The 13,817-nt window shown below is 40.2% G+C and overlaps 1 protein-coding gene across 2 annotated transcripts in view; it reads left to right on the top strand.

The window, feature by feature from the left end:
• The window catches only part of PRKAR2A (protein kinase cAMP-dependent type II regulatory subunit alpha), a 92,841-nt gene that overhangs the window by 48,633 nt on the left and 30,391 nt on the right, over positions 1-13,817 (top strand). For both annotated transcript variants that reach the window (XM_007446168.1, XM_007446169.1), the window contains exon 2: positions 4,854-4,889. In XM_007446168.1, coding sequence (XP_007446230.1) covers positions 4,854-4,889 — 36 coding nt within the window. The remainder of the gene's footprint in view (positions 1-4,853; positions 4,890-13,817) is intronic.

Genomic DNA, 13,817 nt, shown 5'->3' with positions numbered 1-13,817 from the left:
GTAACACAAAAAAAAAAAAATATATATATATATATATATATATACAAACAAAAATTGCTGGAGAGGGTGTGGAGAAAATGGAACTCTGCTACACTTGGTGGGAGATGTAAATTGATACAGCCACTATGGAAAACAGTATGGAGTTTCCTTAGAGAACTAAAAATAGAACTACCATATGGCCCAACAGTCTCACTACTGGGCATATACCCAGAGAAAACCATAATTCAAAAAAACACAGCACCTCAGTGTTCATAGAACACTATTTACAATAGCCAGGACATGGAAGCAACCTACATGTCCATCGACAGAGGAATGGATAAAGAAGATGTGGTTCATATATACAATGGAATATTACTCAGCCATAAAAAGGAATGAAATTGGGTCATTTGTAGGACGTGGATGCATCTAGAGACTGTCATACAGAGTAAAGTCAGAAAGAGAAAAGCAAATATTGTATACTAACGCATATATGTGGAATCTAGAAAAATGGTATAGATGATCTTATTTGCAAGGCAGAAACAGAGACACAGACGTAGAGAACAAATGTATGGATACCAAGGGGGAAAGGGGTGGGGTGGGAGGAATTGGGAGACTAGGATTGACACATACATTATTGATACTATGTATAAAATAGACAACTGATGGGAACATACTGTATAGCACAGGGAACTCTACCAAATGCACTGTGGTAACCTAAATGGGAGGGAAGTCCGAAAGGGAGGGGATATCTGTATGTGTAATGGCTGATTCATTTTGTCGTGCAGTGGAGGCTAACACAACATTGTAAAGCAACCATACTCCAAAAAAATTAATAATAAATAAATTTTAAAAATAAAAAAAATTTAAAAAGAAAGAATAGCATTCTTTCCCTCTTCTGACCCATAGAGAAAGCAGAATGAATTTGTGTGTGAAATCATGGTGGATTTTTTTTTGTCTTCTCTGTTTTCCTTCCCTTCCCTTCTCTGTCTTTTTTCTTAATTGTGAACCAACGAGTCCCATAGTTTATTGATTGGATCTCAGAACCCTAAATGGGTTACTTGGTGCTTTTCTTGGGCTTTTCTTGCATCATTGAGTGTTCCTCCTTTGACACCCTGCTTCTCCCTCTATGTTTCCAGGCACCCTGCGACATTTACACTCTCCAAAAACTTTCTTGCCTTTGGGGCTTTTGTCAAGTTATTTCATCTGCCCAGAGATGCACTTTCACCCCCGCCTATGGAGGCCCAGCACAATTGCCACCCGTTGGTGGCAGCCCTTCCTGGCAAGCCCTTTGTTGTGATTAACCACTCTAATGGGCCTGCCCTAACAGCTGCTGTGTAGCCCACTTTTGAGATTTACTGTGCTGTGCTATGTTTTACTATGCTGAGGTCCTCCAAACACAAGGCCCTCATTAATGCCCTGCTTCTGTTATTTGCCTCTGTACACAGCTGGTGTTGCTAACATCCTAGCAGCCCAGCTTTAAGTTGAGTGTGCCTATTTGCCACAGCAGTTGTAGAATCTTTAGTCCTGAGCTTTGCCCTGCCCTAGCTGTGCTTGGATTATGTTCTCCGGGTTTGGTTTGGTTTGGGTTTAATATTTATTTATTTGGTTGCACCAGGTCTTAGTTGTGGCAGGTGGGCTCCTTAGTTGTGGCTTGCTGGCTCCTTAGTTGCAGCTCGAGGACTCCTTAGTTGCAGCATGTGGGCTCCTTAGTTGTGGCTTGCCAGATCCTTAGTTATGGCATATGAACTCTTAGTTGTGGCATGCATGTGGGTTCTAGTTCCCTGACGAGGGATCGAACCCGGGCCCCCTGCATTGGAAGGGTGGAGTCTTAACCACTGAGCCACTAGGGAAGTCCCTGTTCTCCAGGTTTTTATGCCGTGTCCTACCATGTTCATAGTGAAGATTCTATTATCTTGTCCATCACGTTCAGTTTAAAATAGGAGAGACTTTGGGAAATGTTTTCAAATTCTCCAGCCTGTTCTTAATATTCACCACATAAAATATTCTACCTGCTCAAAGAACCATGTTTTAATTTCAGGGTATGTCAGCATTTATGAGTTCATTTAATCAGGAATAATGACTTTTAGTTTCCACTGAGATTGCATTTGTTAATATTTTTGAGGCACATGTTTTCAGATCAGGTAACCTAAATTTTAAGTCTTCCTATTACCTATGTATTTGTTTGTAATAGAAAAGGAGAGCATTTTAGGAATTGTTTTCTGCTGGAAGATTTTCTCATACTTATACTGGTTGAATACTTTGACCCACATAAACTCTGATGTGCTCTGTTTTGGGCTATTTAAGCAGTGGTGAAATTACAATAGATGGTCTCTGTCTGCTGTAATCATTAATTACATTCTCTGTGCCTTGGCATTGTATCTTGCTCCAACTACAGCTGTTTCCTCTGGCCCTATGAAAGCTTCTAAGATGTGTACTAATTTAAAATGAAATAACACATAGATTTATCAGGCAGCATGTTTGTGTTTTTAATTACATTTTACACTGCAAGTCACTTTTTTTTTTTAAGTACTTTTGAACTCTTTCACAGAGGGAGTGCTTTAGGAATTTAAAAAATCTTTTGTCTTTTTTGCGTGATATATGAAAGTATTGATTTTTTTTTTTCTATTTTTGCGGTACGCGGGCCTCTCACCGCTGCGGCCTTTCCCGTCGCGGAGCACAGACTCCGGACGCGCAGGCCCAGCAGCCACGGCCCACGAGACCGGCCGCTCCGCGGCATGCGGGATCCTCCTGGACCGGGGCACGAACCGGCGCCCCCTGCATCAGCAGGCAGACTCTCAACCACTGCACCACCAGGGAAGCCCGAAAGTATTGATTTTAAGTTTGCATTTTAAAATTTTGATTCCTTCTTTTATGTCTTTGTTTTAAACATACTCTTCTTTCTTTATGATAGTTCTATAATCTTGATATCTCACCCTTTGTTTGAAGTATCCCCTGATAGCACCCATACTAAATTGTTTCACTGTGTACTTTATAATTTTAGGTTGTATACTAATGTTTAATGGGGTTTTAATTATGGAAATTCCATGAGGCCTGGGTTGAGGGCTTATGCTGGTGTACATTTCATCTGTCTACCTGAGTGACAAGCACATGTGTTTCAGATGATCAAAGGAAACTCTCCCACATCTCTCAAGCTAGAAAGCAAGCTCCATGAAATCAGGGATCTTTGTTTTGTTTACTAATGTCTCCCAAATTGTCTACTGTAGTGCATGGCACGTACTAGGTACTTTACCTATATTTGTTGAACTGAATCACTTCCTTTCCTGGTGGATGGATTAATTTTGACTAATCCACTTTTTATTGAGGAAGTAGTGACAGACTATTGTAGGTACTTTCAGGAATGCTGGGGTTTTCTTTTGACTATTTGCCTATTTGTTCCAGTAACATGACTTTGACCCTGTGCTGTGCAAAAAGATAATCCTAATCCTATTAAGATGAATGAGCATTTGCCTCCTTCCTGGGTCTATGTTTGTTTCAGAGACCTCGCATTAGAGTTTGGCTCTCTGAGCCATCTTCAATTTGTTTTTCACTAATCTCAAATTTCTGTTCTTTGGAGGGTTATAAGGCATATTTTATATATTTTAAAAATAAAATTAATCAGATTAATGTTTGAAGGTGAAAAAAACACCTTGTTTATTTTTTTTTATAAATTTATTTTTGGCTGCATTGGGTCTTCGTTGCTGCTTGCGGGCTTTCTCTAGTTGCGGCGAGCGGGGGCTGCCCATCATTGCTGTGTGGTGGCTTCTCTTGTTGCGGAGCATGGGCTCTAGGCACGTAGGCTTCAGTAGTTGTGGCACGCAGGCTTAGTAGTTGTGGATCACGGGCTGCATGGGCTTAGTTGCTCCACGGCATGTGGGATCTTCCCTGACCGGGGCTCGAACCTGTGTCCCCTGCATTGGCAGACAGATTCTTAGCTGCTGCACCACCAGGGAAGTCCCTCCACCTTGTGTAAATGATATATAGTTCAGTGGTAAGAATTTAGATAACCATCAAACATAAGGAATGATAGGTGAAAAGTAGGAAAAATTAGCAAAACAACTTTTTTTTGTTTGTTTTAACCTAAAAACGTGATCCATTTTTCTGATTAATACAGTGACCATGGGTGGAGAAAATCCACCTGTATTGAGGGAGAGTATAACTTCATGGTTGATTTTTTATTTTAGTGTAATACTCATTAAATTATTTTATTTTATTTTTTAAAAAATAGTTATTTTTTAATTTATTTGGTTACATCAGGTCTTAGTTGTGGCTGGCGGGCTTCTTAGTTGCAGCTCACCAGCTCCTTAGTTGTGGCATGTGGGCTTCTTAGTTGTGGCACGTGGGCATGCGAACTCCTAGTTGCGGCATGCATGTGGGATCTAGTTCCCTGACCAGGGATCAAACCTGGGCCCCCTGCATTGGGAGCGAGGAGTCTTATCCACTGCGCCACCAAGGAAGTCCCTCATTAAGTTATTTTAAAATGAAATGTAAATGCAGGTCTAGCAGGTCTTGGGATTATCTTTAAAAGAAGAAAATTTAACTATTTGATATCATAAAATTACCAGTAAATTTAGTAGACTTCTTATTCATTTGGTGTGATACAAATTAGGTGGAACTTGGATGTGAACAGAAATAAAATTGCCACCCACGTTGAAGTTATAAAGAGCTTGTTTTCAAAGACATATATTATTCTTTATATTGTCTTTATGTGATCTTGTTGAACCACTGTCTCTGGCTGATTATGGAAGAATATGAATTGATCCACCACTTGGTATTGAGGTTCCTAGTTCTCTTGTCAAAGATCTTTGCAAAAAGGGAGGATAAAGATGGGGTCATGTGATACAATGATGACTAAACATTGCTTCTTTGTTTTGCAGTTCCGGTTCCTAACAGATTTGATCGGCGAGTATCAGGTATGTGTTCTTTTTCACAGCATACTACTGAAATGCTATTTTAAGATGGGATTATCGTAAATAAAAATAAAGTGATCTTTTTAATAAAAAGGTAAGTTGATAGCATTATAGAACATTATAAAAATTACCTGTGGTTCCTTCATTCTGTTTCATTTTAAGTTCTGAGTATATATGTACTTATTTTTATATTATTGTAATCAGTTTGTCTCATTTATGTCATTAATATATTTCCATGTTCATAATTATGGCTTCTAAAAACAACAATTTCCAATATTACTACTTCTGGCATTCTATATTATGCTTGCCATTAGCTTCCTGCTTACATTGTTGAGCCACTTAAATTACTTCCTCAGTAATAGTGCTGAAAGTAGCATTCTCTGGTCAGAGACAGAGCGTTGCCTTGGCTTTTTCTGTGTATTGCTTACTAGAGATAGTCTACAAAATAGGCTACAGGGAGAAAGACACCCTGCAAAGACCTCTTTTCCACCACCATCTCACTAACATAGGCATCTCACTAACATAGGCCTACTCCTTTCATTTATTTTTTTAATATATTTTTATATTGTTGACTTACAAACATACTCCTTTAATTTAGATGTAAGATATACCTCAAATTGTTTTATTTGGGATTCGTTTGATTATTAACCAAAATTGAACATTTTCCAAATATGGGAAATCTATTTTATTTTCTTGTATGGGACTAGTTTGATGATATTTTTCCCTTTTATCTGTTGTGGTCGAGATTATTTTTTATAAGTGTGAATAAATTTCTATCATGATTTTTAATTGATTGATTGATTGATTTTTGGCTATGTTGGGTCTTCGTTGCTGTGTGCGGGCTTTCTCTAGTTGCAGAGAGCGGGGGCTACTCTTCATTGCGGTGCGCAGGCTTCTCATTGTGGTGGCTTCTCTTTTTGCGGAGCACGGGCTCTAGGTGCGCAGGCGTCAGTAGTTGTGGCACGAAGGCTCAGTAGTTGTGGCTCGCGGGCTCTAGAGCTCAGGCTCAGTAGTTGTGGCACGTGGGCTTAGTTGCTCCACGGTGTGTGGGATCTTCCTGGACCGGGGCTCAAACCCATGTCCCCTGCATTGGCAGGCAGATTCTTAACCATTGTGCCACCAGGGAAGCCCCTATCATGATTTTTAACCTTTTGAAATTTTTAATACAAAATTTTCCAGGTTGGTGTGCTACTTATTTTAATTTTGCTGTTTTTTATTGACTCAAAAATTTTGATCTGTGACTGGTACCTTGAACACTACCTGGCACAGAGCAGGTACTCAGTAAATATTTATTGACTGTGTACATCTCTTTTTTTTTTCATGATTATTCCTAAGCTGAGAAGGTCCCCATGTTTTCATAGAGCTGATAAATACGTTTTCTGAAAGTTTTTCTTATAATAAGATGCTTGACTTTTAGGTACATATGGAATTTATTTGATTGTACAGTTGGGATGTTTATGTGTTTCAAAATTGCTATGCAAGCTGTATGTGTCACATCATTCTTTCATATCCCCTTGTTCTGGGAAGGTTTCTTGACTTTAAATTGTCATATGACCTAACATCTGATAAGGCTCAGAATCTCTTTCCTATCCCTCAATCATTTTCTTTGAGAAAATCTGCTCATTTATGTTTTCAGAAAGTTTTTGGTAAGGTTGTACACCAAAGTCTGTTGAAAGGAGTTTGAAGAATGTGTTGTTACTTATAGAAAGTCATTTACAGAGAGGACTTCCCTGGTGGTCCAGTGGTTAGGACTCTGCACTTCCATTGCAGGGGGCACGGGTTCGATCCCTAGTTGGGGGGGGGGTCCCAACATGCCGTGAGGTGCAGCCAAAAAAGAAAAAAAAGTCTTACAGAGAGGAAATAGAATAGAAATTGAGGCTAGTATGAGACCCATGAGCTACTATCTCCCATTTCTGTTCATCTCTGCACCCCTTTTTACCTAAAGATTAGTAATAGCTCTTGACATCTGTGGGACAGGCCTGGGGAATGGAGAGTGCAGTGACATCTCCTCCAGAGGTCACAGACGGTCACAGATGAATTGCTGCTTAGCCTCTCCGTCAATGTGGTTCAGTCCTTGAACTCTATGGAGGACTCAGACAAGTACTGAGTATTATCCCTACCCTTAGCTTTTACAATCTTACTGAAGAGTTAAAACTTTTTAATATCATTCAAATGTTAAGTGAAAAAAAGGGATTCTTAATAGAGTCCAAAATGATTATTCAGGAGAGCAAATAGCTTGTTAGCAATAGCTAACATTTTTTGAGTGCAGGCTGTGTGCTAGGTGCACATTTTTAAGGTCTTTCTAAATGCCTGCCTTGTATTGTTGAATATAATCCTCAGTCTAACACTATGAGATACATGCTATGATTATCCCATTGTATGGATAGGGAAACTTGGGGGCAAAGCAGAGTTTAAGTAACTTGCAACAGTTGAGGTGATAAAGTGCCCACAGGTAGCATGGTTCCTAAGTACTACCCTTAGCATCCCTATGTACCCTTTCTTATACCCTCTGGAACTCTTGGTCAGTCTTCAGCTAAATCTGTAAACTCAGAGAACAGAGCCTGTTCTCTGAGTGCAGTCTTCATCTTTCTGATCTAGCTGAAACTTGGCCTGCCCTGCAGGCTTTTCAAATGGCTCATTTCTCGTTCACCTTCCTTGTAACACTGACAGGAGGTAGGTGAATATCTCTGTTGTTCCTCATTGTTGCTTCCAGGCCATTCTCTCTCCCTCGTCCCTAAAACCCTTGACTTCAAACCTCACATTATATTCTACCAGCCACTGCCCCTCCTTGTTTTTGTCCTCTTATAACCCCCAGGTTGTTCCTTCTTATTTCCACATAGATAATCCTTCCAGTCTGGTCCTTCCATTCCTTGACCTCCTCTTCTCCAAGGTTCTTGTCTTCCACCCTACTTCAGCCACTCGTTTCCATGGTTGTATTGTGGTAGGACCAGCATTACAACTCTTCATATTCTCAATCAGTGATCCCAGTCTCCCACCACTGCCTGCTGTCTTCTAACAGCTCCTTTGCTGTCCCACTCCAGCTCTCAGAACTCATTGATCCTGTCTCCTTTTCACTTTCTCGCTTCCTCTTTACTAACCTTAAATTTCTTGATCAGTGATTATAACCACTCCCTGGCACCTTCCCTCAATTCACTTTTCCCTTTTTATTTTCTTGGCTAAACCACACTGTGGTTAAACCCAATTCTCCACTTATTGTGTCTGCACCACAGCTGTAGTTGGTTGAGGGAAAATACGCAGCCCTGTTGACTGATCTTATTTCAGTTCATGATCATTAACTTGTAGTAGGCTCTTGATGGCAGCAATCATACTGTGTTTCTATACTTCTTTCACGCCCCTGTTCTCCTAGGTAATAAGTCTTTCGTTTCTTCTCTCTCTCCAAACCTCCAACACCTCCTCCCCCATCCTCATTCTTGTCAGATAATCTTCCTCTCAATTTAACTAAGGAAACAGAAGTAACAGAAGAGAATTTCCTTAGGCTCCCACCCCATCTATCCTTCTTAATCTGCCTGTGAGTCCAGTTGTCCACCTGTACACTAGATCTCAACCCTTCATCCTTCCAGCAGTTACCTGTTCTTTATCCTGCATAATCTTTATTCTTCAACTGGATTATTTTTCTCAGCAAAGAAACATAACGTTGGGTCTCCATTCTTAAAAATAAAACTTTAAAAAATCACTCTTCCCTCTCTAGCTGCCACCCTTTCTCTCTCCATATCTTTATAGCAAAACCCCTTGAAAGAATTGTCCATATTTCTAGTTTCTCTTCTATTCTCTCTTGAGCCCATTCTAGTCAGACTTTTGCTCCCATATCTCACCAAAGCTACTTTGTGTATTGCTCACTCACATTCTTCAGAAGGAAGGAACAAAGGAAGGGTTGAGGAATCAGGAAGATAAATTACTGGAGGCAGAAAAAAAATCAAGAAACACTTCTTGGAGGGAGGCAGAAATTGCACTGGAAGTTGAAAAACATGGTTACTATTTGGCCAATACCAAGAAGGATGCGTTCTAGGTGGAAGAATGTCTTAAGAACTTGAAGGGGGATAAACTGGACCTGGCTGCTCTGGCTGTAGGAGAGGAGATAAAATAAAGATAGTTGGGGAATGTGCTCCTGATGTGATCCAAGGATTTCAGCTAAAACTAGTTGTGTGAGGACATGTGCTGTGTCAAACACTGCAGAAGAGACTTCAACAACTCAGGGTGTCTGACTGAATAATAATCTGGAAAGTAAAGCAGCATAGGAGAGCTAACAGTTGTTGAGTGTCTCCGGTGAGCCCGGCCCTATGTTTAAATGTCACCTCCTACTATTAACCCTTTAACATGGTTCTAGTATTGTTATCCCCTCTTAGCGTTGAAGAGACCAAGGACTAGGGACATAGAGAAATAGTGAGTGAGCAACAGATGGACCTAAGCTCAGACTCCAGTGAGTGTAGCTTCAAAGATGAGCTTTTCCCCTTCTTGATGCTGCCTGTCCCTTGCAAATCACTGGAATTGAAAATCTGTACCTTCCAAATCCTTCTAGCAGAACAGTCCCTCTACATCAAGTGATAAATGCATCAAATGAAGAGAGTCCATAAATTCCTTAAAGGCAGTTTTCTTTAAATAGTTCTAAATTAGTGTTAACGGTCTTAAAGTTTGAAATGTTAGTGTGATTCTGTTAATTTAAAAACTTCATCCAGGGACTTCACTGGTGGTCCAGTGGTTAAGATTCCTCCTTCCAATGCAGGGGACGTGGGTTCGATCCCTGGTTGGGGAACTAAGATCCCACATGCCACAGGGCAACTAAGCCCACGCACTGTAGAGCCCACGTGCCCAAACTACTGAGCCCGACGCGCTGTGCAGCCCGCGCCGCAACTGGAGAGAAGCTCACGTGGCACAATGAAAGATCCCACGTGCTGCAACTAAGATCCAATGCAGCCAAATAAATAAATAAATATTTTTTTTAAAAAACTTCATCCAAAAAAGAAAAACCCTTTTGTTTCATAAATTTCTGTTGTTTAAGCCACCCAGTCTGTAGTATTTTGTTATGGCAGCCCTAGCTGACTAATATACCCAGGCTATATCAACTCTTCATGGGCACTGGCAGGACAGCACAGGGCCTCATGCCTGTGACCAGGATCTGGGCTCATTTCTTTGTAGAAATGAGGGGATTTTCTCTCACAAACACATTTTAGTGATTCACGTTTCTGGATGGAAGAAGCACCAGTTAAAATTTAGAAGAGGAAATTCTGCTGGATAATCTATTGTTACTTTGTACTGTTTCCGATTACTAACTAGTGACATCTGCTGGAGAACTGTGGCAAAATTAATTCCCTCAAATGAGGGGCTGTGCTGCTCTTTTAGTCTTCATCTTCAATAGGTCTTGACCATCTCATGACCTCAAAAGTGTAGGTCTTTTTTTTTTTAATTTGTTTATTTTTTGATTGATTGATTTTTGGCTGTGTTGAGTCTTTGCTGTGCGCGGGCTTTTTCTAGTTGCGGCGAGCGGGGTCTACTCTTTGTTGCCATGTGCAGGCTTATTGTGGTGACTTCTCTTGGTTGCAGAACACAGGCTCTAGGTGCGTGGGCTTCAGTAGTTGTGGCACACAGGCTCAGTAGTTGTGGCGCACGGGCTTAGTTGCTCCGTGGCATGTGAGATCTTCCTGGACCAGGGCTCGAACCCATGCCCGCTGCATTGGCAGGTGGATTCTTAACCACTGCGCCACCAGGGAAGTCTGACATTCAGTGTAGGTCTTGAGGCTGCATAGGGGATGACACAGACTCTGGGACTCCCCGCACTGAGACAGGTTTCCTGATGTGTAGAACCATAAGGGGCAACAATCACATAGACACTTAAAAATGGATTTTTTATATAGAAAATGAGAAAAGTAATTCAGGATCGGTACCAGAAAGAAGTAGAGAGGTTGAGGGTAAACAAAGGAAGAGGGAAAAGGGAGCTGGGTCTGATGTTCAAAAGAAAAGGGAAAAAATGAAAACCAGTTTAAAAAAATAAAGATATAAATAGAAACAAATAGAAACATTAAAAATTTTAATGAAAATAACTACTTTTGTTTAAATCATAGTGCTGTACCGTAAGACTTAAAAACTATAACATTTGTTGCCTCAGTTACATTGTCTAAAAATATAAAAATGAGCTAAGTTGCTAAAATACATTCCTCCAAACTCAGAGGAAAAGCAAGCCTGGAAATAGGCTAGCTCAAGACTAAGTGTCATTATCAGTAAGATCCTGTCAGTCTCATCACTAAAGGCTTATTATTTTCAACTTCTTAAATGAATATTTTCATACATATGCAAAAGTAGAGACAGTTAGTATAATAATACTCATATATCCATCTGTCTCCAAAAGGAAGTTTTTTAAAATGCGTATTTCTAGGAAGACATTTTGAAATCCTGAACCAAGGACTAGCAGAGTAGACTGAATAAAGGTCAAATATGAGAATATTTCTGAGGTAGAATCTGATGTATTCATTGGGTAAGAGGTGAAAGAAGGAAGCCATGGTGAGTTCCAAATTTCTGGTTTAGAAAGCTGGGCTGATAATGACAACATTAATCAAGAGTGCAAAGAACCAAGAGGTTTGTAGTTTAAAATACTATCTGGTTAGCTGCCCTCAACAGCAGCTTCCTCAGCCCGCTACCCAAATACCTATGAAGATGTGAAAAGAGGCAGCAATAACATCTAGGAACTCAGGAAGGTGTCTGCCTTAATCTTTAGGACAGATCTGAGATAAACTTGTTTCCTTGTGGAAACAGGAATGGCTTGGAGAAAGATAGAAAGAAAGTCATTATCTACATCCCATTATCACTTCCCTGGCTCAGCTACAAAAGCCTGCACCACCAGGGTCTGGGCAGCACTCTGCAGAACATTACCTGATGCTGTTTTAGGGACTAGAATGGTGCCTATCCTCTTACTCCCTTCTCCCTGATTTTTCTCCATCTATTTAAGGATAATAGGTCCCTGTTAGACAGGCAGAGTGTTGATGGCATTACAGTACAGAAGGCGTGGTCCACACAAGTAGGCTGGGCAGGGAAGGGAGTCCTGTGTACAGGTCATGCTAGGAGTCACCATTTCTCAGGTATTCCATTAGGTCAGAGAATCAATGAGGAAGGGGAAGCTGGGATGCAAGCTAGACCAGGGCTGCAATGAGTAAATGTCTGTAAGAAATCAGGAATTAAATTGAGAGTGGTATGTATCATCTTATCCCCTCATTATAGATACGTAGAGATTTTTAGCCATCATACAAAAGAATTGAGCATAGGGTCAAGAAACTTTTATATTTCTTGCCTGCTAACAAATAAGAAATAAACCCTAACAAATAATACAAGGCTTATGAATGAATTTGGCAGATTAAGGATGTAAGAGGAATGAAGATTAGAAAGGTCCACTACAAAATGCTCATAGAATGCAAAATATCATTGCCTTTATTTTGTTGCATTCTGGGCAACACCAGTGATCACATCTAGATCATTCCTGGCAAAAGTTTTGTCAGTGAGTACACTAACTTTTTTATTCACTAGATAATTCATTTTATCTACCATTGTAACACCTAAGGATAAGATTTTAAAATCATGACTTGTACTGACATCTCCAATTCTAACCTTTCTTCTGTTCCATAATTTTATTCCCCTTTTCTCCAGTGAAAAACATCTGGCTGTATATTTGTTTACTCACAACTGTAGTACACAGAGGAGTTTTGGAATTACTGTACCACTGCAAATAGCAGTTCTTTTTTGTCATTGGAATATATCCCACTGAGGGTGGATGGTTACAGTACTATGTTCAGAAGCTACTTAAAATAATTCTCCTTTCCTTCTCTGTGGTTATGTTATCAACCTGATATGTGGTTAGGTTCATTTGTTTCAGTTTGTATTTGTACAATACAAACTGTATTCAGTTTTAGGGTCCCTCCATCCTTATCAATTTAATTTTTTAAGTATATAAAACATTTTAACATGGCTTAACTGTCAAAACTATATAAAAGAATTTTCTTAGAGAAGTTTCATTCCCTTCCCTATCCCTTCTTTTTTGTTTCTGCCTACCTTCTAGGAAACAATTTTATTACTGTCTGGTTTATCCTTCTCTTGTTTCCTTTTGCAAAAATAAATCTGTTAAATTTTTTTGTATATATATTCATATTTATATATTTATTCCCTTCCCCCCCCTTGTTTTTTGGCTGCATTGGGTCTTAGGTGCGGCACACAGGATCTTCCCCGCAGCATGCTGGATCTTTGGTTGCGGCACATGGGCTCCTCTCTAGTTGTGGTGCTTGGGCTCTGGAGTGCACGGGCTCAGTGGTTGCAGCATGCAGGCTTAGTTGCCCCGCTTCATGTGGGATCTTGGTTCCCCAACCAGGGATCGAATCCGCTTCCCCTGCATTGGAAGGTGGATTCTTAACCACTGGACCACCAGGAAAGTCCCCCTCCCGCAATTCTTATCTCTCCTTTATCATGGAAGTCCTTCTTTATGGAAGGGACAGCATACTATGTAGTATATTCTTCACCTTGGTTTTTTTGCCTTTTGTTCCCCTAGAACTCACTATTTATTAGCCTATGGGAATTTTTCTCATTCTTTCTTATAGCTGTATGATTCAAATGGGTACTTATATCATTTATGATATTCTGCTATTATAAACAATTGTTCAGTTGATATTTTTTAAATCTTTGCTTTACAACAAAGACACGTCCTGTGGCCCGCTGGTGCAAACACAGGTTACCTGCAAAGAAAATCAAGTTGGTTTTAGATTTATATCATACCGTACCTAGAACAGAACCTGACACATAGTATTTACTTTGTTTAAAATTCTTACTTTTTGGGCTTCCCTGGTGGCGCAGTGATTGAGAGTCCGCCTGCCGCTGCAGGGTACGCGGGTTCGTACCCCGGTCTGGGAAGATCCCATTTGCCGCGGAGCGGCTGGGCCC

Source organism: Lipotes vexillifer, unplaced genomic scaffold, assembly GCF_000442215.2.
Source record: "Lipotes vexillifer unplaced genomic scaffold, Lipotes_vexillifer_v1.1 scaffold491, whole genome shotgun sequence".
NCBI lineage: Eukaryota > Metazoa > Chordata > Mammalia > Artiodactyla > Lipotidae > Lipotes > Lipotes vexillifer.
The sequence above is the reverse complement of the archived record's forward strand: the minus strand, read 5'-3'. Positions and strand labels throughout refer to the sequence as shown.